This window comes from Chaetodon trifascialis, chromosome 2 (genome assembly GCF_039877785.1).
Source record: "Chaetodon trifascialis isolate fChaTrf1 chromosome 2, fChaTrf1.hap1, whole genome shotgun sequence".
Lineage (NCBI taxonomy): Eukaryota > Metazoa > Chordata > Actinopteri > Chaetodontiformes > Chaetodontidae > Chaetodon > Chaetodon trifascialis.
Window position 1 is genome coordinate 13,298,800 of NC_092057.1, and position 27,122 is coordinate 13,325,921.

The window sequence follows — 27,122 nt, forward strand, 5'->3', positions numbered from 1 at the left end:
CCCTGCTCAGACCAGGTCTCAAATTCCACAGTCTCTCGCATCTTTAAACCAAGCAGTTCAGCATAAATAAATAAAAACAAAATGGAAAATGGGGAAAAATGTGCTGCAAAGGCAGCTGCTGCTATTTTTGCATTCCTGCACATATTGAATATTTAAAATTTTAAATGTTTAGTGAATTTTGGATGCACATTTCCAAAGATGAAGAAAAACACTTGACTCCTGAACTGAAGCACATATCAGTTTCTGAAGCTTCTCAGCATAACAAATAATTTTCCTTTTCCCCAAAACACCAGATCCAGATGAACATGACTCCTGTATCGTGTATTCTATTTGTAGTTAGCACCAGCCACTCTCATTTAACCACCCACACTCAAGCAAACCACCACACACGCACCTACGTCTGATTTTTACGCTCCACCTGAGTTCCTGGAAAGCTGTGAATGCACACCTCACACTGACTATAAAAACCATCCTGCAAACTACCTGCTCAGCAGCACCCCCCTACAGACCGAGGCCTGGCCATTCATGTCTTTCTTCTCCCGCCACTTAATAATAAAGCAAAACAGCTGAAGTGATGTTTCTAAAGTGAGATAACAGGGATATAAATATACTCACAGAGGTTTGTTTTCCTGAGTTGGCAGGTAATCCTGTGTACGCGAGCGTATTTAAACCCTCACACCATCTATTCCTGGCGATGCTGCAGGCGTGCACACACACTCCTCAACCTGTCCGCTCCACACCCAGTGAGCACTAACCATACCTCCCCCTCTGGCAGCTTTATCCCCCTCTCTCCCTCTCTCCTGCCAAACCCCCCCCCCTCTCCTCCTCCTCCCCCTAACCATCTCCTCTCCTCCTCCTCCTCCCTCTGCTGCAGCCGAGGTGCTCCAACTCTCTTACTATAAGTAGATGTGGATGGTGGGAATTAAGTATTTGGAAAACAGGCGTTTGTTTTATCTGACAGGGTGACCTTACGTTCTAAATATGTTGTAATGTATATGCTGCATGTGTGTGTGAATGAATGAGAGAAGCAAGAGATCCCTGAGGCAACAGATTTCTGCAGTTCTGCATATGCCAAGAGCTTTTAGCTCTTTTCCTGAGTGCACTCATGCTTGTGTGTATGTGTGTGTGCGCACGCATACATGTGCCAGCTCAAATTATACAGCAGCTACCGACCTCTCCAGTCCACATCACCCAGCTGCTGTGCCTGATAACCTACATTCGGTTTCTTCTTGAGTGTTCAGCAGCAGTGCAGAGCGCCCTTTACTGGTCACCCAGCAGCATTACCACGCTGTGTTTGTTGAAACTTTTATTTTAACGTGCAGAAAACGGTTGCGAAGCACCTTTGCTTTTACTTGCAACTTCAGGAATGTCAAACGTCAGACGCAGCCGACGGCTGGGTGTGTGTGTGTTTGCCTTTTTTCGTGAAGCCGGCTATGCTGAGCTCAGCTCAGCTGAGGTGAAACCAAGGCTCAGATCAGTCAAGTGTGGTGAGGGAGAATAAAGGCCAATCTCCCTCTCATCCTCAACTTTGTACTGATGAATTAATCTTTCATTAGCATCCCTTCATCATCAATCATTAACTCCTCTCCTCTGCCTGTCACCACCGCCACGCGTCTGCTGCCCTCAATTGTTAACCTGACCTTTTACTGAGTGTGTGTGTGTGCTGCACCATACAAGCATTTAAAAACTTGAAGCTAAACACCAGGAGCCTCAATGAGCACAGATGAGTGGTTAATAAGACTGGAATGTCTCAGAATATTTACACTTCAGGAATGTTAAAGATGATTTAACACACTGCACGCATTTTGAGAAAATCACATCTTACAGAGTCATGATAAACCATGAACAAAAGCAAAAGGGGAACAATGGATTCTTATGAAAAGAAAAAAAAAAGTAATGTGGTTGCTATGATGACTAACCTGCCATTGTCCCGGCCAACGCCCCAGACACGGATACTTGCGATTGGCTGTGAGTGAAGCACACTGCGGTCCATGGGGTCGACCAGGTTCAACATATTATTCTCCAGCAGTAGGTACATGTCCTTCCCCTGGAGAAACACGCACAGTCACATACAATCACACACACACACACACACACACACACACACACACACACACACACACACACACACACACACACACACACACACACACAGACACACACAGACACACACACACACACACACACACACACACACACACACACACAGACACACACACACACACACACACACACACACACAGGCACACAAATTCTTCAGATCTCATCACAAAAACATGCAATACTTATTTCCTGAAGCTGGAGACGTTGCAAAAAGAACCAGTCCTTTAAAGGTCACATGCTTACTTTTACTTGCCTCTAAAGTGTATTTGCCTGTGTGTGCACAGAAGTGTGTGTGTGCGCGTATCTCTAAATAAATTATCAGACCTAAAAAGAGGGGGTGGGAGATGAAAGGTTATTGAAAAAGGGATGAAGCTCTCGCTCTCTCTCTGTTCTGTCGCTTCACATTAAATCCAACCACCACAGAGAGAGGGAAAGGCTTCATAACATTGCTCCACTTTGCTCTCTTCACTGTCTCCTCCTCCCTCCATCTATTGACACACATAGAGGAGGACTACCTTCTGCTGCGCTTTGTCTTTGATACACCCAAATCTTCATTAATTCCTTAATTAATTCCTACTACTACTCACCCAAAACAAAACATATAAACACACATATACTGTGTAACAACACCATCTTCCTCACCTCTCCCCAGATGCCCACAGTATCTCGGATGTCGTTCTTGCAGTAGGACAGCTGTCGGATGCAGTTGTTAACAGCAACACTGCTCTTTCCAGGAGCCAAGTCCTCCTCGGCCATCTCCACCCACCCCAGAGAGCGCACTGCAAAACACTGGACACACAGACGCACGAAGCCATGGTATTGTTACACACACAGTACAGTTCTTATAGATATATCGCAACTTTTTGACCGGGAGTTTTTCTTTTTGTTTTAGGTTCTAGTAATGTTTCAAAGCATGTTGGTAGATAGGAACAGATGGAGAGAGGAGCGGACCCATTTGTCTGTCCTCATCAAGTATTCATTTGATTTCAGCAGTCCATTCAGAAAGTGCTCTGCAGACCACAGAGACCCATGATGAAAGAGGTCAGAGAGGGACAGAGAGAGGTGGCAGACAGTAAATAAAGTTGGTCTATACCACGATAAACCGGTGGCATCATAGTCTGTTCTGGGAAAGGGGGACATGTTGATCAGTATTCATATCAAACAGACTACTGTATATTCTGAATTTGATGCGACATTTCTAACAAGTTGGGACATGAGAAACAAGAGGCTGGGAAAGTTGTGGAATGCTCAAAAAACGCCTGTGTGTTAACAGATGATAGTATGATGATTGGGTATGAAAAAAAACATTTTTTAAAACTTTTTTCGTGTTGAAAGGATCTCACAAGTATTTTTTAAGTATTTCACAGCAGAACAGACAGTAACATGATGTCTTCACTGTGGGGATGTTTGTCCTGCTGACTTAAAGCTGAGCGGGGCCGACGAGTGTCTGGCTCATCAGTCACTCACACGCACAGACAATACACAAGGATTCACACACATGTGCAGACATGCATACACAGTAACTCCCACAGCGCATCTCTCCGTGTTTGCAGGAGTCTGGTGAAAGCTGTGTCACAGATCCAGACCAGCAGGTGGTGGCAACTATATGACAAATTAACTGTCCCACTCAGCCAACAGCTTAAAAGTTTCTTTATACTTTAGGGTTTCTTTGGTTGGATAGCAGCTGTGTCTGTACTGCAGTTATCTGGTCAGTTTTCTACACTTTGATGGATTGATTGGTCTAGTTTGTATTTAACTCTCTCACTGGGTAGGCCAATCCAATCTTGATACTGTGGTAAGCCATTTACTGTAAGTGTGTGTGCGTGCTACTGAACCAGATGCCCTGACTGTAGGTCTGTGTTCACGTCTGGTATTCATCATGCTGTTGCTAAGGATTGTGACTTTCTGCCAGACAAACACACAGAGGAAAACAGACACTAGACAGCCAAATCAGCACTACGTCATCAAGCTGAACGTTGACTTTCAACTCTAATCTGCAATGCTTTAGATCTATTCAGACACACACACACACACACACACACACACACACACACACACACACACACACACACACACACACACACACACACACACACACACACACACACACACACACACACACACACACACACACATATACCTCGGCATGTATTTTAGCCTTCCTGCAATCTGCTGCAGAATGACCCTGGATTAGATCAGATTAATAATTAATTTATTCTGCTGTTTAATTAGTTGGATGCTAAATTCATTTATACCTTGCACTTGACCTTTTGCGGTATAGCATTTAGTCAAATGTGCATGACATTCTGCTGAGTAATACAATTTATTGAACCCTCATTAAAAACTTCAAATGTCTCATTTGAATCTTCGCTTTGAACGTTAAAACAGGCCGTGGTAATTAATCCACCCATGTGCAGCATTTCACTGTGTTTCCCAGTCTCACCACTTGGAGGCAGTATTGTTTAACTATCGCTTCAGTCAGATGAGAGCAAAGAAGGCCACCAAATAAACACCACCGATAAACAAACAGGCTTTGGACATCAGCAGACTAGAACATACACACAGCATCAAGGCAAGAAGCCACATGTGCTGGGCATGTTGATCATGTTCTACTGTTCAAAAGCAGGATTAAATAACACATAAATATAAGTCTAGAGTTTGTGACTGCAAACTAACAGCCACATATATTTATGGGTTTTTTTTACAGTTTCCATGAAGGCAAGTCAAAGAAGTCACAATGCAAAACACTGCTTATTTGACACATAAACAAACTGTAAAATGAACTTTTAAATCATTTAGAAATGTAAAAGATACTGTATCTAAACATTTCTAAACAGATGGATTTACAATAGCTGCAGAACAAAGTGAATTCTGACTTCATCTGTTTTATGTTTAAGACTAACAAGACAGACACGCGTCTTTAGGGCTTTGAACTGAAGTTTAGGCAAAGGCTCCTTACCTTTGCTTCTGGGTCACTGTTGACACTGCTGGACTCTTCCTCTTCCACTACTGGACGGTTCCTGAAAAAAAATACAGGATGTAATTATACGTTTAGCAGTGTGCCATCATTACCATTGCAACCATTAGCTGCTTTGCTAACAACGTTTCTGCCCTGCATGTGAAGGCTAGAGGCAGTCATTACACTAATAGAGAAGATGGAGGCATTTCCTGAGTAGAAGAATGGACTTCCTGCTTTGTCCAACCTCATTTAACTCTAACACTGATTAAACACAAGATTAGAAGCTAAGGAGACAACACCAGTGATCTCCTCAGAGACAGACTGAGATGTAGCTGCATTAGACAAAGAAAGGACAATATGAAGCAATTCACATGGCTTGCAACGATTCATGCACAGCGGTAGTTTGATTTGTGTGTGTGTGTGTGTGTGTGTGTGTGTGTGTGTGTGTTTGTACAGGTGTTTCACCTTAGCTTGAGTGATGCATAGCGAAGCGTGGCACCCTCAAACTCTTTCAGACTGGGGTCAGGGTTCACCGTGGCTGCCTGCAGGTCCTGGTGCACACAGGTGACATCATCAGAGCATGCAAAATGACACCAAAATAAACCCCCACATCGATGGCCAAAAGGCAACCAACCTTAAAGCCCCTTTCACACATGTACCCTGTTACATTGTCTCCTTTATGAAGAAAAACTCCCACTGGATGTAACAATTGCAGACAGGTAAGAGCTTTGCTGTCTCCAGTACTTGGTTTTATTTTTAGGTGCTTTATAGTTGCCAGGTAAAGCAGTTGAAAGTGATCCAGATGTATCTTGATAACCTTTTATTAATACAAGAGGGTATCAAATTCGCACAGCTTCATCATAGCTTGGGAATGTAATTGTGTTTGGCATCAGTTTTCAGATGCTGGAACTTCTTACTATTACATAACACTCCGTAGTCTCTTTATGATTGAATTGCTTGCTGTGTGAAACCAAAATATTTCTCCTGAAAGGATCGCATGCTTTTCCTAAGAATGAAAAATTACACTGGCTCATGTTCCAACATGACACAGATGTGTATAACTACCAGAACATTCACAGGTTACAGGGCATGTGGGAGAGGGGCTAATAAGACACAAACCTGGCAGAAACCAAATGTCAACATTTTGACCCCACACACTATACACCAGCATGCATCCATGTGTGGGCAGAATGGCCTTGCTGGATGGAGAAATGGGGTTGGTGTGTTATGTGTGATGGGGCATGCTGCATCTAGGAGAGAGAGTTAACAAGTAGTATGTACATACACACTTGTGTGTGCAAACATATCTCGATCTGTGCCAGCAGGAAGGAAAGATGTCAATATTTTAGCCACATAAGTAAAGAAAGGAACAACTTGTTGAGAGTGTTGCTGCAGCCACATAACAGAGATGTTTTACATATCAGGCATGACAAAATGCTGTGGTTGGTGCAGTTACATTATGTTGAAGCATCAGCCACACATGCTTTTGCCCAGGCATTGAACTTCTAGCGCATAATGCATAAATACACACACTCAAAGAGTGGGTGAGGATAGACAGAGAACAAGACTCATTGGCGTTGAGTGCATTATACTTGCCTTCCACACTTCACTATCAATCTTTCCGCCAAAATCACTCCACACCTGTTTCTACACACAGCGTTAAAACGCACAAATACACACATGGTGGTGGGGCAAAGATTGAGGGTCAAAGGTGGGAGGGGAGCGAGGGAAGAGAAGACAGAACAAGGCTGTTAGCTAACTAGCTCACTCCACACCGAGTGCCTGCTGCAAAAAGGAGCGACCCGGCAAAACATTTCTTAAAAGAGAAGCTGTCAGTCAGGACTTTCAAATGTTTCTTCAAAGGTTTCTTGCTCCCATCGAACATTCACCTCCCTACTGAGAATCTATTGATTGTTGATTAGTAGAATCTGAACAATACAGGCGTAGAGTCAGTGCTTATTTGGACAGTGACACTTTTCCTGTTGCTTTCCCATCTTTACAACAGAATGATGCATCTGAAATGGATTAGACATCCAGCTTCCAGTCAAATTATGTGCCAAGTCAGCAAAAAGATGAGAAAAATATTACCACAACAAAGAAAGGCACTAAAAAATGGAGGTAAAAAAAAGTACAGTACAAAATAAACACTCAAGTGTGAAGTTATAAACCTACTGCACTTTAGCCACTTTGTTTGCTACGTTGCACACAATATTACTGCACAAAAAAAACTGTCTTTGTCCAGGAATGCACACAAACTGTTGAGAGGTTGAGTCTTTTATTGCACTTGTCTCCAGAGTGCGCAGGGAGCCATTTTCACCTCACAGTCATAGTTTCATTTTAAATCAAATGCACTGAAATAAAGAGTCAAACCAAATGAAAAACACTGTCCAAATACTTACTGACTCACTGTATTGTTACAAGTAGACATACTGTGCATTTACAGTAATATGCACACACATACAGATGCTTTGGTATCATTTTCTTTTCTATATGTGCCACACACACACACACACACATACAGACATATGTGAACACACAGAAAGAAAGGCTACTTAGTCAAAACAGGAGAAGAAGAGTGATGGGAGGGAACAAAACATGGGAAAGATTGAAAGCGTCCCACCTTGTCCTCATATTCATGATGCTGAGGGCGACACTCTTGATCAGGCATCCCCTGTAGAGATGTGGATCGAGGCTAAGAGAGGGAGACAGAGATATGAAGCATTAGAAAGAGGACTAAAATCTCCATGGTGACAATTCAGGGGACATGTCACTCCACTGTGTTTGTCTGCCATTTTGGCTCTTATATGCACTTATATCACTGGCTAACACTAGTCTGCAGGTCAGTCGCTCTAGATAGATGTGCCAGATTGAGATTCTGGCACATCTATCCGTCAACATCAGTCCATTCTCACCAGATCAATATTTTATCTACACCATGCTCCTCTCTATCAATCTCCTTTCCTCCCTACGCTTCCCTCCATCATTCTGCATGATTGACTCTGATTGATCGACTCAGTGTTCTTACATTCCTGTATTCTACTGCTAGACTGGAATATCGATGGTCCTCTCTCTGTCTCACTCTCTGTACTCGGCTGTCTTGTTGCATATTTCTGCCAATCCTCCACTAATCTCAGTCAGCGCTACTCAAAAACAGATTTATATAACCAGACGAATGCACTGTCCTGAATGACCAGACAGAATTCTCACAAATTGTACGGAATACCACTGATAGTAAGTACAATGGAACAGGAAAAAACTTCTGGCTGGTTACTTACAAAGTAGCAGCTGTTAACAAATCCACATGTGGTGAGGGTGGGCTCGTGAGTGGAGAGAGGCTCCACTGAGCTGTCGGAGGTGGTGCTGCCTGATCGAGTTGATGCCCTGTAGAAGATCTCTGCCTGGCATGACTGCATGCACACACAAGCATGCACGCACACACACAAACACACAAATGAAAGCACAGTTATGAGAAACTGCTGTATTTAAACATCTTCACTGGAGTGTACTCTTACGGACTCTTCACAGACATTAGCTGCAATTCATAATGGAAAAGGGATTAAGAAAATTTCGCTTGTTGAAATGAATACTGTGCTTTTAAATTTGTAGTATTATTATGGGTTGCATGGTTTGGTCCCAAGGTCTGGAAACATCTTCTGGAAGACATGGGGTACTTACCTGGGCATAAAAAAAACGGTATGTCAAGTTGCATAATTAATTGTTTATAACTAAGTATCACAAAATATAATTTGTAATGACAATTCTTCTGAAAATACTCCAGATTTTTTTTATAAATACCAAAATAGCATTATGTTCCTCAGATCAAGGACATAATATGAACGAACGCCTTTCAAGGATGTGTACCTGTGTGCTAAGTGTACCTAATAAACTGGCAACTAAGCATCCAAATATGTTAGAACAGCATCATCTCGTCTTCTCATTGTGGGTGGATTCTCTTCAGGCTTTATTCCAACCGCAATTTCAGCCTGACTGCTGCCAGAAAGGCTGCAATCACTTAAACCATCTTGGGTGACCGCAGTTACGCAGAACAATTCAAATGCAACCAAAGGCAACCAACAGTTGAAACATGTGTCAGTTTGTTGCTCTGTCACTCACCTCATGGTCAGGGGTGGGTGAGGGGCTGAGCGAGCCCAGGGAGTGTTTACGTGGTGTGGAGGCTGTGTGGTCACTCAGGGCCTGGGACTCTGTCTGTCCTGGGGGCGCTGGGCAGGCGGCAGGCCTCTCCCACTGGGTGGTGCCTGTAGGAATGTGCCAGTAGTAGATACCGGCCATGTCTGTGATCTTCTTCCATCCTGGAGGCAGGTCCGGGTCCGTCTGGAATGACTGCTCACTCCAGATATCTGGTGAAAAAATAATACATCAATAACTGCACAAAGACATAGAATATTGATTTTTCTTCCATGTGACCAAATTGGCCTCTGTTATGCTTCCATACTCATATTCTGAATGATATCAACACCTGACTGGGATTACCAGTATCTGCTGCAGCTGCTGTTAAACAGCCGCATCTTTCCACGCACAACAACTGAGTGAAACTTGTCAAGAACTGTTGTTGTACAACACACCCACACACATACCTTAAACATTTTAAAATAGAACATATCACACAGACAAGTAACAACTCACGCATACATACACAGAAAAACACACAGGCACTCGCATTCCTCTCTCATTTAGAACACTTAAACAGAAATCAGATGCGGTGTCAATGAGCAAGCCCAAAGCAGAATTTATGGTTTTATTTGACATGGCACAAGAGGGCTTAGTATTATTCTCTGGCCCTTGTAATTGTATTAGCTCTTATCTGAACCCATCCAAATGTGCTCTCTCGTTTCCATGATTGTATGATCCATTACAGGTCTTTTAATTTATAGTGTTTTATCATCTCATTTATCACTTATGTCCAACATACAAGACTTATAATGTACAACCTCATTAAGTAAATCAAAACAGAATGCATTTTGCAAATGAATGGTTTTACAAAGTGTTTCCAAATCCATCTAGAAATATCCTTTATACAATCATGTGTTCACAAAGTGGTGAACCTCGCTCCATCCTTGCTTGTGAACCACTGAGCATTTCGAGGACACCCCTTTCATACCCAATCATGATACTATCACCTGTTACCAGTGAACCTGTTTACCTGTGGAATGTTCCAAACAGGTGTTTTTGGAGTAATAATCTGAAAACAAAATTCATAAATACCGGCACAAATTTTTAGCATGTTCTGGCACTTAATGTAATTTGAAAGCTACAATACTCGACAGTTTGATGAATTGATACGCACTGGCTCAGTATGTATGGATTCATGGAAAATTTACACTTCCCTTTCCGACCACAAGACAAAAACAGTATAGAACAGACGGCTGTTACCATAATTTATTGAGCAGTTTCACAAGCGGAGGAAATACAGCAGTTACTTTGAAAATGCACACACACACACACACACACACACACACACACACACACACACACACACACACACACACACACTACTTGCCTAACCCTTACCCTTAATCTAAACCTAACCTTGGCCTAACCTCAACTCGTCTTCACCCTAAAATTTAATGATATACATTACAGGGACTCCAATAAGGAAGTCATACACAGTGTATACAATACACACAAAACTATTGATGCCATCTTAGTGTGTGTGTGTGTGTGTGTGTGTGTGTGTGTGTGTGTGTGTGTGTGTGTGTGTGTGTGTGTGTGTGTGTGTGTGTGTGAAGTTGATGTAGTGGCAGAGGCAGTAAAGATGATCCAAAAGTGCATTAGGTGGTGTAGCTACTAATAAAGGTGATATAAGCTCTGAAGGACTGGTCAGCGGTGTGTGTGCCTGTGTGTGTGATCGCACAGAGTTCTCGAACTGCTGACCATGCTGATCAAACACAGCCCGTGGGCCTGTCGCCATGACAGCAGGCCATATGTCATCATGACGACTAAGTCGGTCTAGATTGAGATGAAATTCAGACAAGCGCACTCTCACTGACACACGCGCACGCACGCACACACACACACACACACACACACACACACACACACACACACACACACACACACACACACACACACACACACACACACACACACACACACACACACACACACACAGAGGTGGGTTAGTTTATTCCACTTTGTTTATTTAATGGATCAGAAATCACTCACAAAACTTGGCACACAAACATTCTTACATTCTTGTGCTTTAGAGCAAGGAGCTAGGAAGCAGTGCCTTCTGGGAGTTGCAGTCTTTTATGAACAAAAAATAGGTCAGAGCCAATAAAACTACAATAGAGAGAACCTGAATGTCTTTGCTATGAGTGAGGGGGAAGATGGTGACTCAGAGAATTGGTGCCAGTATGAGATGAACAGACTACGGAGGTGGATTAAAGCATGTATGCACAGAAGAAAGAGGGGGGGGTACAGTGTATCATGCCTCAAAGTTAGCTGGGTCACCCTCTGCAAGCACAGCGGCTGGCATGGAGGGAGGAGGAAAAGCTTATGTGCTAACAGAGGGGCTACTGCCTGATATGCACCTATGCAGCTAATGTGAAGGTGCCAGAGCAGAGCTTCGTAGCAGTTAGCCTATGGTAGCCTCCGTTAGCATGCAGCTCCATGCCAGAGCAGAGTTCGGCAGAGGGGGAGGGGAGAGCAGTGAGATTCTGGAGCAAAACACATACACACGTTATCTGTGGCAAACGACACCATACACACACACACACGCACGCACGCACGCACAAATGCAGCATGCACAGACAGATTCCTTTGGAAGATATTTAGAAAACAATACCATTACAGTGACAAACTTCAACCCCGTGTTGGGGGAGACACACACATATGCCCATGCTTGTGCACCCACTCACACACAAACACACTCAGGCAGCGTTCAGACTCTAACCCCACAGTGCAGTTTCCAGCGACTCGACACATGCACCTACCCTCGTAATTGACAATCACAATGGCCAGCATGTAGTCTTTCCCCAGCATCATAGTTAGCTAGCTGCCTCTCATACAGCAAAAGCCAGTGCTGTAACCACAGAGAGAACCCCAGACAGGGATTGAAAGAGAGAGAAAGAGAGAGAGAGGAGAGAGGCGAGAGTGGGGGACACTGCAAGAGAGGGGGTGAGGAGAAAAGGCGAGGAGAGAGAGCGAGAGAGAGGGACATGGAGGCATGTTAAGACAGAGAAGCAGGGAAGAGGGAGAGAAAAGAGTGAATGAGGGGGAGTGCAAAGCGAGAACAGCGAGAGGAATAGAGATGGAGGTTGTGTATCCCCTGCAGCTGAGCTATGGCTGCTGCTGTTGTCTCTCTTTCCTCTATCTGAACCATCAACAACATCAACAACTCAAATAAGCCTGCCCTCCCTTTCCTGTCCTAAAACAAACGAACACACAGGCGCATGGAAACAAACATTTGAGCACACTCATCTCCTTCAAATGTCTATATTTATCACTGTCTCCCTCCATCCCACCTTCCCCGTAGCCTCTTTTGGTTGTCCTGGCAACCCACAGATCATCTTTCATTCAGTGGAGGTACAAGCAGGAGGAGCAGAGAGGGAGCAAGGGAGAAACAATGGCAAAGAGGAGGACTTTGATATACTAAGTGTGGGAAGTGGGTGATGGAGAGAAAGAGAGAAAAAGGTAGCGCAGCATATGACTGGCCAAAAAAAGCCCCACTCATCCAGATTCAACTCGTATTTCCTTGCAAGTGTCACAGTGCATGTTGTTGTGTGGAGGACCTCTTCTAATGACCTTCCTCAATTCAGTGTGTGTGTGCATGCGTGTGTGTGTTTTGGCTCCCCTGTGTGAAAGCAGTGTCGTATTGGCCTTCTAACCCGCAACATCCACAGAGGAATCTGACACACACCTGGGAAAACAACACAGCTTCGTCAATATGGGGGAGAGAAGCAGGCAGGCAGGAGGGCACAGCAATATGGATGATGTGTTAGATATCAATAAATTCTACATGAATGATGCCAGGATGATGATTATCGACTCTTCAGCAAACCCGTGGAGGACAATACGTCTTAACTAGAGACTACAGCACTGCTGCTTTTTGTCCCCCTTCCTCAGCTCATCAATACACACACCTACACGAAACCTAAGGCTGTCCCATGAGAGATTTATCACTTTGGAATGACATTCTAGACGGAGGAGCGAGAGGAAATCAGGACAAAAGAACATATGGTAAGTAAATTCTACACAGTAACAACAGTGTAACGCACAAACGTTTTGGAGGACAAGCTGCTGGTACTTGTAGAGAAATGAATTACACAGATGCTTAGACCCTGTGATTCAAGAGGGACAGTGAGTCATCAGAGAGCTGAAGGAAAAGAAGCATTTGGAGAGAAAAAGCGAGCACAGCGCTCAACAACTCAAGAGCGCTGCAGCTCACACGGACGAGGAGGATGGTTTACAGCTGAGATCATGCCAGAGGTCGGGGCTGCTGCTGCTATAGAGGACATGGATGTGTTTCGTATGTCTTACAACTAAGCACACGGCAGAGAGCTTTAAGGGCCCAATTAAACTGAGAATCCCGACTTTTACATAATGCTGACACAAGAAATGCGATGACTTTGACAGACCTTCTGCAGAGGCAGGCAACAAGCGAGTTTAAGAAAGCAGAGGCCCACAGCAGAGGTGATGACTCAAAAGAATTTCTAAACTTGAGTTCGAAAATTGAAAAAGTTCTGCCTTACTGTGAACACAGTGACATCAAACAATAGGGATAAAACAGCTTATTTATTTTTTCATTGTCAATGTCAAGTAATGGCACTGAAAAATAACTAGTGTGATAAATAAGCAATTCAAACCAAATTCAAACATGTAAACCCCGAACAAACTGAACAACTAAACATCTCAGGCAGTCTGCATGTTGTACCAATAGATGTTCCGATCAAAGTGGGATAGAGACTAAAGTATTTCTGTTGGCATCCACACCTACAGGCAGGTCCACCATCCTCCATGTGAGTGTACAAACGGTTTCCTGCATTTACGGCAGGGTACATCCATCCATCCATCCATTATCTATACCGCCTATCCCTTTCGGGGTTGCGGGGGGCTGGAGCCTATCCCAGCTACAATGGGCGAGAGGCGGGGTACACCCTGAACCGGTCGCCAGCCGATTGCAGGGCCACATACAGAGACAAACAACCATTCACACTCACACTCACACCTACGGACAATTTTTAGAGTCATCAATTAACCTAATGAGCATGTTTTTGGTCTGTGGGAGGAAGCCGGAGTACCCGGAGAGAACCCACGCATGCACGGGAAGAACATGCAAACTTCACACAGAAAGGCCCCGCCTGACCCGGGGATCGAACCGGCAACCTTCTTGCTGTGAGGCACGCGCACTCGGCAGGGTACAAATGTTCATATTCATGTTTCTCAAAAAATTAATGATGAAAATTAAGAGTAGGAAAAGACAATACAAATGATTACAGGGCTGAGAGAGAGAGAGAGAGAGAGAGAGAGAGAGAGAGAGAGAGAGAGAGAGAGAGAGAGAGAGAGAGATATTACAGATTGTGTATTAACTCATGACTAGCCTGCAAGCTCTGTTCTCTTTCTCACACACACACACAAAAAGGCACAGGACCCAGCTTGAAACAGGACGCAGCTGATCTAGCATGCTAACCACCCATGAGGTTACAAGGGCACTTCCTGTCCCCGAGGGATTCTGGGAGATTTTACTGGAGGATGGAGTATTTGTTATTCTCTTCCAGCCATGTCTGACTTCTGCGCGCGCACGCACACACACACACACACACACACACACACACACACACACACACACACACACACACACACACACACACACACACACACACACACACACACACACACACACACACACACACACACACACACACACACACACTTAGTTACCATAAATGGAAACATGTCATCAGCAGAGAGGACAGTCAAACCACTACATAGCACATAGGAGAAAAACAAAACACATAGACCAGAGTAGCTGACACACACTCACATGAAAACTATGCCAGACATCAGTAAATGACAGTGCTTGTGAGGTTTACTGTAATAAACAGCATGTTTTGCATGTGTCTTAATGCGTGTACCTGTCTCCTCTGGGGAGTTGCTCTCCTGGGACAGTGTGGTCCAACTCAACTCTTCGTCACTAGGGTTCAGATTCTGGATGCGGTTCAAAGCGCAGTCTGTCTTTGCGCCAGTCCTTCTGTCCTTCTTCGTCTCTGGGGAGGAGGAGGAAGAGGAGGAGCAGGAGGCCACGGAGAGCAGGGGCGTGTCTTCTGGACTGGCTTGCCTTGGTGGGGAGGGAGGAGGAGGCACCGGGGAGTCCTTGCCTGATTTGAGGAGCTTGAGGTTAGAGTGGAGGTCAGAGATGAGCTCCAGGCCTGAAGAAACTTTGTGGTTCTTCACAGGAGACACACTTTCTATCATCAGTAAAGGCTTTTTCTCCTCGTCCTCATGCTCCTCTGCTACCACCTCATCTCCATCCTCCTCAATCTTCATCTTAGACATCATTTCCTTCTCAGACAGAATGCTGATGTCGTCGCTCTCCTCTGCCTCATTGTTCAAGTCAAAGGCCAGGTCTGTTGTGTTGCCGTTCAGTTTGAGCTCCGCAGTCGTGTTAATGTTACAGTCTATGTCTGATTCAGTTTTCTGCTCGGGCTCAGCATCGCTGTGAGTGTCTGGGTTCAGCTCAACGTCTAGCTTGATGACATCATCCTCTCGGTCATTATTGGTGAGAGTGTGACTGTCATGCTCCTCAGCTGTGTTGACATTGAGGTCATCTGTTGCAGTTTCTGAATTGCACTCCAGATCCATCGAGTCAGGGCCGGTTGTGTTCTTGTTGTGATCCTGACCAGCTTTACGGAGCTGGTTGACTCCGTTCTTGGCTAGTTTGGGATTATTGGGGGTTGAGGACTGTGACGGGGATGATGACGGTGATGATGAAGATGGCACTGCTTCTCCGAGGCCCATGGCAGCCTGGATACTGGTTAGTGCGTACTTTTTGCGACACTTGGGAGGCGTGGCGGAGCCCTGTTTGATGACATCACTGCTGAGTAGCTGGTTGTGTGAGGAGCGAAGGCTGAGTGAGGTGGGAGGCGTGGCAGCAGGGCCATTGTGATTGGTTACGTCTACTGACATCATCGTGGCACAAGACAGATCACCTGGAAGAAGAAGAGAGGGGGAACAGGAGGTGAATAAATCTAAATCCACACATGTAGGAATTAGCTGTGAGAAAGGGTGTTCCACTGACTACTTGCAAATGATATTTGCATTACAACAGCTATTCTTGCATTGTAATGCAAAAGACAAGAACTGCGTTTTAGGATATGGTGAAACTTGAAATAAACAAACAACATTCTTGTAGCAGCAGCAAACAGTGCAAGAGAACAGACCTGTTCAGCTTAAAACATAAATACAACAAATGAAGTTAAACATAAGTAATTCAGAACCGCTATGGAATCAGATGCAAAACAGATTTTTATAAATACTGTACATGAGGGTGGAATTATTCACTCTTGGCTCAGTGCATGAGCAGAACAGCTGTGCAAGTTTACAATGATTACAGGTGAAAAGAAATATGTCAAGGCTTGCAGAACACACAGTGTTGACTATCAATATTTGAACTCAACAGATGAGCAATGATGCAACCTGGGGCTGTTCTTCTTTTGGTTCGGTTTGCACATATAAATGTAATTAAACATAGCAGAGCTTTAATCAGACAGAGGTCAAGTCTACTGAATGTAATAAAACATCTTTAAAAGTCTGGTGAGACTCCATGTTTTGCTGTTGTCTCCAAATCCCAAGAAAAGACCAAAACAAACACTGAATTAAGCCAAGGCCTGATAAAGTATACAGTCTCACAGAACACCACTGTTGTTGAAACATTAATGAAAACACCTATAGGAGCCAGGCAGTTGCACAACCTGACATGTTTTAATAACGGTGAAAGTGTAGTTTATTTTGAGTAGATTTCCACACTGTTCTGGTGCTGTAAATACTTGCTAGCACACCAAATCCGCAGCCGAAAATAGTACCCAACACATTCACTATTCACTTCTGTTTGAGTAACGTTTGCTAAAAGCTCCAGTCCTCTGCTGTTTTAGGAAAACCACAGACAGAGAGGGAAGCTAGAATGTATTCAGAGAAGGAATAGCATTGGACTGGTTTTGGCCTTTTCATGACATTTGTTGAAAATAGCAAAAACACTGAATAAAGTTGCAAACTTTTCCGTATTTGTGTGGATGGCAGACTTTAAAAACTACTAGCTGCTGCAGAGCACGGGTGGGGAGCTGCTCGGCATGAGTATGGAGGTTTTCATTCCAACTGAACACAAAGACAGCATGTGGGAAAGCATGTGGGCAAGCATGTGGGCAAGCATGTGTGTGTGTGCATGCTGCACCTGACAGGAGGTCAGTCGCAGACTTGGTCACGGCTCAGGGTTCAGTAGACTCAGCTGCAGATCTGAACACCACCGAGGGGGGAGAGAAAAGTACAAGAATGATCAGAACAAGAATGCCAAGAATCCCGAGTACTTCTTGGGTTGTCCTCAGAGACCACATTCATCCACGTGGAACCCAATTACAGCTGGTTTCTATGGAGACAACATAACACTGTGCAGGGAGTTAAGGGACTGCAAACACAATAAAAATCAAAACTATGAAGAGGCATTCTGGATTATACACAGAGAAGGAAGTAATCAATTCACAGGGAGCTCTGTTTGTTCATTGTCTAATAGTTCCTGGTGTTAAGTACTTCAATTCTATCTCCTGATCAGTGTACAGAGGACGGTGTTTTCCCTAACCATTAAAAAAAAATCTTCCAGAGGAATTTTTGAATGCCTAAAAAAACATGTCAAACATTTTTCTTGCAATATTTATCTACTGGTAATGCAAACCCCGCACCTTGTTTACAGGGAATTCTTTGTTCCACAAGATCGAACCTGACAGGCAGAGGGACCACAAGGAATAGAAAGGCATCGCATAGCTGGACACGATATCATGTGTTTAGTAAGCTTGAAGTTCATCCAAACAACAATAAGGCTCCAATGGAGCTCAAGTGATCCAACTTAGATTTAGATATGCAGGGAAATCCCTGATTTAGTTGCTTCAAAGTAAAAGAGAATTTGTAATTAATATTAATATTAATAAAGATTAATAAAGTCTTATCTTATCTTATCTTATCTTATCTTATCTTATCTTATCTTATCTTATCTTATCTTATTGGCTTGTACTATGAGGCATTTATAGAAAGTGTTAAAGTGATATTCACTAGAGTTTGCTTAGCATATCCTAGAATCCAAGCAAAGCTTTGTTTGTTTTTAACCACAGTAAAAGATGCTCCAAATGTATCTAATTACCATACCATAACCATGTGTGAATCCCATCCCATATTTATGGACAACACCAATAGTAGAACCAGGCCTATATTTTCACAGGAATGACAGGAAAAGCAACAATTTCTAAAAACTTAAAAAAAAAAAAAAAAAAAAAAAACAACTTACACATACCTACTTAAAAAACAGCCTTTTTGCAGTTGCCTCTCTAAGGATTGTGGGAAATTCCAGGATGGAGCGCTTCCATACTGGTAGTCAGCGGTTCTCTCTTCATCCAATCACGAGGGCTTCACTGAAGCAGCAGCGTCCTGAGGGAGAGGCAAACATAAAACAGGATTAATGGGAGAGAGAAAGAGGGAGGGGTGAACAGAGAGAATGAGGACTGCAGGACACCAGAGGGACAAATAATAAAGACACATCAATTATTCACAACTCCAATCAAACATTAATACAAAAGGTGTGTGTGTGTGTGTGTGTGTGTGTGTGTGTGTGTGTGTGTGTGTGTGTGTGTGTGTGTGTGTGTGTGTGTGTGTGTGTGTGTGTGTGTGTGAAATAAGGCTCATTTTCTATAGAGCTCATATTTCTTTGTTTGGGGCAGAGTCTTTCTAACCCTTCACTGACAGGAACCATCATAAACTTAATGCCACAGGAGACTTGTAAACTCCCCCTACTTTGCTTTCCACCAATCAACACACAAACATACACACACATGTACACACACTGCAAAAAGAGGTTAAGACTTGTGGACAATTCTCACCAACACACAACCTCAACAAGTTGAGTAAAAGTTAATATACATAGTTATAGGGCTTTTCCATTGGCACTTCGGGCCATGCCGAGTCAAACCATGCAAATGTTACCCATGCCAGTCAACTTGTACTCTTGACATCACTGGACATGACAGCAAGCCCTCAATGACAAGCCAGTCCAGAAAAAAGGTTGACTAAATAACTTATGTTAGCTAGCCACCATACTGTAGCTACACGTAGATACAGATTATTCAGCCAAATCTAACCAGCACATGATTTGCAATACACATATGAGGTGAAATATCGACAGATATAATGAAATGCTGAAGATGATTCTTTGTATGCTTGTATATTTGGCTAACACAACAGATTCTGATGGGAAAGAAGCTTGTTCTGAACAATGAGTTGTTGGCGGCACAGGCTATACTTGTAATGGAGATGCAAAACCCTGCCTCATTGGGTTGTCGCGCCGAGTCAAACCAAGTCGAGCCATGCCAAGCCAGCACATGTGTATGGAAAAGGGCTTTTAGAACGGACCATAAAATTCCACTTATCCCTGGCTGAGGGGCTGGAAAAACACCTGGAATGATTTGGGGAAATAAAGCTGCAGCTAATGGAAGAAACTGTATCCCATCGCATGGATGTTTTAGTTCAACTCACACCTGACAGCTCACAGATAATTCCAAATTGTGAGTAATTAATCGACCTCGATTAAAGATTTCATTAGTTGTCAGCTACAGATGTATGCTGATGGTTGCAAGAACATTGGCATTTTTTAGTGCATGATGATCAGGAACAGACTGCCGGCAGGGATTGGTAATCAGGTTATTTAGCAATCAGGAATACCAGCCAGTGTTATTGTTCCAGACACTGAAACTGGCTGATCAGTATGCTGATTTCAATGCAGTCATTTGGAAATCTTGTTTTTTTTAAAGGTTAAATTTACCCTTCACTAATCCCTCTCATTTGTCTGCATAATGACTAGACTCACTGCAGATTTTTCCTCAACTCTCAGCACATGGACTAAACCACCTCCCATTCTGCAGACGCGGCTTCCTCTTACCTCCTTATCTTTTCTCTTCTTCTGCCTCTGTTTTCCCTTCAATGGCCATATCTTAAGCCTTGGACGTATTTCATTCTTCTTTAAATCTTAAACATCATTGAACAGACTGATCTGCACAGACGTAACAACTGACATTTGCAGATGTGTTTTTCCACATTATTATAAGAGCCTAATATATGCACATCAAGGCCATAGAGCTGTGTGTTGTGATTTGTATGAAAAGAAGAAGAAGAAGCTAAAAGCAGCCATAGATTTAGAATGTTTTCTAATCAGTGGACAATATCTTCTGCACAGAGAAAACCATTTTAGGTCTTACTCTATCAAACTAACTGCAGCACCGTGTGTGAGCTGTTGCTTTCCTGACTGTCTAAAGCAGAGTTAGTGATTTGTTGTTTGTCACTTTCAATATAAGGCAGCAATAAGGCAGCTATGTAATTAGCCTCGCTCTATAATTTGGGGATTTTGTATGCTTGATGACAAAGAATAGGAACGAATCTTCTCACAAATTAATCATTCTATTACATCATTCTATACAACTACGATTCCAAAAATTCAGATCACTGCAAAATATAAATAAAAACATGATGCAATCATTTGTAGATGATGTGTTTACTGACAATGGTTTTCCAAAGTGTTCCTGAGCCCATGTAGTCATTTTCTTTATACAATCATGTGCTCCATCCTTGCTTGTGAACCACTGAGCCTTTCGAACTTTCAAACCCAATCATGACACTATCACCTGTTAGCAATGAACCTGTTTACCTGTGGAATGGTCCAAACAGGTGTTTTTGGAGCGTTCCACACCTTTCACAATCTTTTGTTGGTCCGGTCCCAAATTGTTTGAAACATGTAGTTGCATCAAATTGAGAATAAGCATATATTCACAAAAATCAATGAAGTTGACGAGGTCAAACATTAAATATATTGTCTTTGTACTGTTTTCTATTGAGTATAGCGCCCCAACTGTTTTGGAATCTGGGTTGTAACTTAGCTGAGCGAATACAGTATAAGCCACTGAAAGTTAATTTTATCAAGGCCAGACACTTGAAGAAAACATTTCCAAGCCAGTAGGCAAATGGCAACATCAGGCTATGTGTCATGTGGCAAAGATGAAACAACACACAAACTGTTTCTCTTCCCAGCTTTCAAAAATGTACACTTAGGATACAATAGGTAACAATGAGTTGCCAAGCTTACATAACATTTATATTTGTAAGGGTTTATGTAACTACTCACAGTTATGAATAGTGCATACTTCTAAAGTATGCATACTCAATCCCTTGACCGGTGCTATCAACCATAATGAAGAACAGTTGATCTGCCAGTCTTATACTGAGCCACGACTGTTTACTGACACAGAAGACACACAACATCTGGTTTGTCTGGCAACACTAGGTGTTACACTGACTATGGTAAAACAGTAAACCATCTGAAGAGCAGCTGCATAATTGTGAGTTCAAGCCAGCTGTGCATACTGTAATGTCTTTTCTCTGATTATCTATGAAGTGGCTACAAGAGAGATGTCAAGTCAGAAGTTAGTTTAAAAAAACAGTGGTAGCTTTCAGCTTTTAGGAATTACTGATGTTATGAAAAGGCACAGATTGCTCTGTGGGAGTCGCTGAATGTATGCATGATTGACAGAAAAACACGAAAACAAGGACATATAAAACCACAGCGAGTTCAAGTATAAAAACTGCCAAGGACAGAGACAAGGGAAGAAGGCTGATATATAAACGGGAATCATAAAATAGCAATAAAAAAATGCTGCATTCTGGGAATAAAATTACAAGGCATGCTCAGTTCCTCGCATCCTGCTGCAACAAGTCTGCATACCTGGGAACGTGTGTGTGTGTGTGTGTGTGTGTGTGTGTGTGTGTGTGTGTTCGTGTGTGGGAAAATGTATTTGTATGAAGGGGTGTCTACACTAAAAACGTATGAATCATTTCCCACAAAATGTCACTGCTGACCTGGCATTACAGGTTGGATCTGCAATAGAGGCCTGCCACCCTGCAACTGTCTCAAATCTAACCAGCATTAGCACAAGAGTCATAGCGATTCCTCCTGACGGTTACAAACAGAAGCAAATTCAGCACGTAAAGACAGTGCAGCCCATAATGAGACAGTCATTTTGGCTCTGTTGAGTTAGCATTTATTTAGCATTGCATTGTTGTCACATTGTCAGACTCTCAATGGACTGATGCTGAAGCTGAAAAAGTCTCAAGTTGCTAATGTCCAGCATAGATGGGGTGTGGGCAATGGAGGACTGGCAAGTATGTATTTCTAATGCCACACACCCAGATTTTTCATTTTCAAACTTGTAGTTTTCAGCCCCAACCAATGCTGACTTGAAGCAATTCACCAGACTTTATTCAGCTCCCTTTGGAGCCACAGAAGTCTCTACTTTGTACAATTTGTTTCACATATGCAGTAGAACTCCCCAAGACTTGTAAACACACTTTGATGTGTAAAATCAGTGGAGTTGCCCTTTAAGGTTACCGCTTTAACCTCATAGTGATTGTTTCATCACAAGCCCAGTGCTCTGGAGGAGAGCCAAACAACAAAAATGTGTCCAGTCCAAACTGCAGACTGCACTGAAGCTGCCATATCACTTCTTTTGCCGACCAACAGATGTAAAATGTTACATTTTCACACTTGGGGTGGAGCAACAGTTGAGCAGCATGTATGCATTGAAATTGCAACTTTCAATCCCAACTACATCTGGATATGGCTATAAAATTGAAAGGAATGACAGTGATCGTAGAGGCTGTTTTGGGTCTCCCAGCAGTTCTCTGCTGTGGACGAGGGGGTCTAGGCATAATTACAGGGCCCCTCTGTGGGCAGGGCAACACTGGCACTGACAACACACAGAGATAAACACTCAGTCTCAAACACACACATGAACAGTAAATATGAGGGTGAACCTTCCACATGGACCCGCTTGTAAACAGCTAAAAAAAACGAGGACGCAGACAGACAGGAAGACCCACATTATAGACACACACTTGGAGCAACACTCATACAGACAGACTAAAGCACACATCCGGGGGGTAGGTAACAAGATATAGGATGTGTCACAGCATGACAGTGACCTCTGGCTCCTGACCCACTGGCCAACCCACCAAGTGTGTGTTATTAGTGTGTGTGCAAGTGTCATAGGTATGCTGGGGGGGGGCTGGCTCCAGCAAGAAAGAAAGGAGCAGCTGCAAACGCTCCACCTCTCTCTCTGTTTCTTTTTCTTTTTACATGTATGCTGTGTGTAACCACTGAAATTTACCAGACTCAGGACTGAGCAGCAGAGACGGATTGCTTTTAAATTCATATGCCAAGTGGAGGTCTGCCAACAGTTTGATAGGCGTTTCATCCCTCCTTCCTGCCCGTCCCTCTCAAGGTTTTCTCGCCATTCCAGTTCCTCTGCTAATCCCACTTGACTTTTACCTCTTTCCTTTATCCCATTTTCTTGCCCATTTCCTCTCCTCTTCCTCGCCCTCTCCTCGCCTCCGCTACATTCATCTTCTACCTCTCACACCCTCCTCTCTCCCCCCTTTCCTTTGTCTAGAAGAGAATTGCTGTCTTTTCTCATTAAAAGTGAAGAAGGTCTGTAAACTCTCATAAAACCAGCCGTTTCTCTCTACAACCCTGATTTACAGCCGCTCTTCCCCTCGCGTTCCCGTCTCCCCTTCTGCTTGTGAGAAAACCCATCTGTTACCAAAAAAGACTGACAAGAAAGCAAAACTGTCGCAGTCACAGGCCAGGCCATCGCAAAAAACAAAATGGATGGATTCATGTCAACATGGCAAGGCATGCAGAATAGAAAACACAACTGGGTGTTTTTCTAACTTTTGGATTAGGACGTGAACGTGTAAGCCAGCTGTACAATAGCAGGCAATCTTCCCAGATCTTTCTTGGCTTTATTTTCATTGGCCGCAGAGTAGGCTGGGTCTAGCTGCAAACTACTTCCACTACAAAGCTGGGTATTTAGCAACACAATCTATACTAATGCACTTTGGAGAGGGTCAGACTTGACCAAAACTACAAAAATGGAGCATACTTAGCTGAACTACACTCCTTCCCTGTATTTATCACGATTGATTTTTAAGCCCCTGATTGTATATGCAGCTCTAAATGGCTTCGGATCAGCCTGCATTGCAGACTCCCTGTTGTTTTATGTGCTTATTTGTTCACTCACTGCAGGTTTGTTAGTTCATCAGAACCACAGTCATAAGAAAAGTGGCAGTGCAGCATTTTCAATTAAGCTTCAAACCATGGATTTAACTTAAAAAAAGATATTAGAAAGCAAAACTCAGCGATCATAGCCAAATATTTTGCAGCTGCTAGCAAATTCATGATGGATAAAGGTGGCTGTAGTTAGAGGAATAACACCAAAGTGACACATCAATCAGTCCTTCACAAAGCTATTGAAGGGCTGGTGACTTGTCCAGTCTGGTGCAGTACAGACTGGAGGATATACTTCCCCAAGATATGTGTGTGTGTGTGTGTGTGTGTGTGTGTATGTGTGTGTGTGTCCACTATAACAAGGAAGCAGGAAGAAAACAATAGCCATCTACAGAATAACAGCAGTAGAGATAAACAGCCATTGCGTGCGTGCTTCTGTGCATGTGTGTGCCCGTGTGTGTGTGTGTGTGTGTGTGTGTGTGTGTGTGTGTGTGTGTGTGTGTGTATCCTTGTATTGTCAGTAACGGGAAATAACAGAGACAAAGTAACACTCTGACTAAGGCTGCAGCTTAAACAAACAATCTTGTATACAGACAAACAAACACACTAACTCACACAGGCGCATACACACACACACACCACACACACACACACATACACATTGAGGCACTGCTCATAGAGAGAGCTCTGTGCTTTGAGCGTGCTCCCATGGCCATACATCGTCCTTGCAGCAGCCGCGTAAAGTGAGCGTGAAGGACAGACAGAAATAGCTTCACTATAATTTGTATAGTCAGAGTTTAAAGCACAATCAGACACTTTGAATCTCCCTGTTTGTGTGTGAAAATTTATGAACGTCTCAATGTATGTATACATACAGCTGAACGTATCATTTTCCACTGGCATGGTTGCCACCGGCGGGAGAGCAAGAGGCAAAAATGACCACAAAGGAAAGGAAAACAGCGAGGAATTTTCAGGGTGTGCCAAAGAATCTCAGGCATGTCTCTTTTCTGGGTGGGGGGGTCAGGACGACTGGGGGCAAAAAAACTTCAAATTGGTCAACAAAAAGGAAAAAGCAGACAAAACAAGCAGATACGGAGGTGAGGGTATGTGTGTGCACGATCCATTCACTGACCCTGAGCAAACTAAGCTCCGTTACAATGTGAGGGTAAATGAAATACAAACAAAGGTGAGAGTGAGTGGTCTATTCTGCATATCCTCAAATAAAAAAAAATGTGTCACCTGTGACGGAGAGCACACATAAAGTTACTTATTAACCTGCAGCACTCTCCACACAGGACATAACAGAGTCAAAGGCAGAGCATTTATGGCATGCACTGATTATACCTTATGAATTAACTCCAGCTAACGTAGCCAAAATACTACTGGGGGTGACATGGGTGAAAGGGTTTTGTAACAGACTCAGAGATCATACCCAACACACGTCCACAGACTTTGAAATCCTGCAACGTGGAAAAGTAATATTTCAGAAAGAGAAGCCAAGAGACAACTTCCTGGATTTGGGAAACTTGGGAGGGAATGGGCTGTAATCCCTCCCCCATTCCCAGATACCCCCCGCTTCCTCATTGCTTCACCCGGCCCCTCTTTCCTGTGGGTGAGGGGAGGTCGTGGGAGGGGAGAAAGAGTACACCGAGAACACACTGACACCAAGCAAAACACGCTGAGAGGAGGGAAGTCCCATTTCAGCCCTTACAGCCTGCTGCCTCTGTGGAACACACATGAGCCAGTCGAGCAGCCAGCTCCACTTAGCTGAAATGAGACCACAGTTCTTTCCTGGACGGGATGTTGAAGGCAACAAGCAGTGCCAGGAGTAGAGTCAGACAACAACAAGTAGAGCCACGTCTGTATTTTCATTCCTGCTCGTGGTTCCCACTTTTCCTTATCGACAACTTTTTAGAAACACTCACGGCCTGCGTTCAGTTACAGTACAGTTCACCTGAACCTTGCAAAGCAGCAACCCTACTCTTAACTTTAACAGTCTCCGTGTTTTTTGTCTGTAAGAATCAAAGTATGATTCCTTTGATCATCATCTGTGAGTTATAAAAGTTACAGATAACCACTCCACAGCTGATGGGAAATCTCTGGCAGGTCATGTTGGATGAAGAGAAAGTTTTCATTTCCGACTCACAACACCTACTGATACTGTTGTTTACTTTGGCTGCTTGAGCGAACATTAGCTTCACATATTAGCAGGTTGAGTTGCGTCACAGCCACCAATCTCACAGGAGACAATTCAGAGCTTTCAAGGTGACAAGTTTTAAAAAATATGATGTGCTCCCAAGTCTAATTCCAGTTGCTGCACATAATTCACCAGCCATTTAAACTTGATTGATAACAAGCTAGCTGCTGCTTGTCTGAAAAGGATGTGATGCCATCACCTCGATTGTTGAACATGTTGAACACAAAAGACAAAAGTCAACTCCCCACCCTTTTAAACAGTAAAACGCATGCATGCAGGGAGCAGATATAACAGGAGAACATCCAAGAGTTGCATTTTGTAGTTTCATAACATAACATTCATGCTGGAAACACTTGTCATTTAAGTCAGTAAAAATCCATGGTTGTCAAACAAACTTTGACCTCTTATTGGAATGGCACAGTCAATAATGTAAGTTAAAATTGTGGCACATATGTCTCTCACATATCTCACCCAGATATCTCTGCGCAGTTTCCAGAGTGTGATCAGCATATTAAGACTAATAAACAAATCCATATCCA

At 43.3% G+C, this 27,122-nt stretch overlaps 1 protein-coding gene across 7 annotated transcripts in view; it reads right to left on the reverse strand.

Annotated features, from left to right (window-relative positions):
* Nucleotides 1-27,122, reverse strand: part of apbb2b (amyloid beta (A4) precursor protein-binding, family B, member 2b) — a 47,505-nt gene that overhangs the window by 12,401 nt on the left and 7,982 nt on the right. For 3 of the 7 annotated variants that reach the window (XM_070975205.1, XM_070975203.1, XM_070975204.1), the window contains exons 2-12: nt 18,566-18,709; nt 17,469-17,530; nt 15,157-16,230; nt 9,176-9,420; nt 8,338-8,469; nt 7,683-7,754; nt 6,659-6,709; nt 5,528-5,613; nt 5,063-5,123; nt 2,746-2,892; nt 1,920-2,047 (exon numbers count right to left, since the gene is read on the reverse strand). In XM_070975205.1, the coding sequence (XP_070831306.1) occupies nt 1,920-2,047; nt 2,746-2,892; nt 5,063-5,123; nt 5,528-5,613; nt 6,659-6,709; nt 7,683-7,754; nt 8,338-8,469; nt 9,176-9,420; nt 15,157-16,210 (1,976 nt within the window). In that variant the 5' untranslated portion in view covers nt 16,211-16,230; nt 17,469-17,530; nt 18,566-18,709. Of the gene's footprint in view, nt 1-615; nt 754-1,919; nt 2,048-2,745; nt 2,893-5,062; nt 5,124-5,527; nt 5,614-6,658; nt 6,710-7,682; nt 7,755-8,337; nt 8,470-9,175; nt 9,421-12,015; nt 12,193-15,156; nt 16,231-17,468; nt 17,531-18,565; nt 18,710-27,122 lie in introns of those variants that run through there. The other 4 variants (XM_070975206.1, XM_070975207.1, XM_070975208.1 and 1 more) reach the window with 4 other exon arrangements.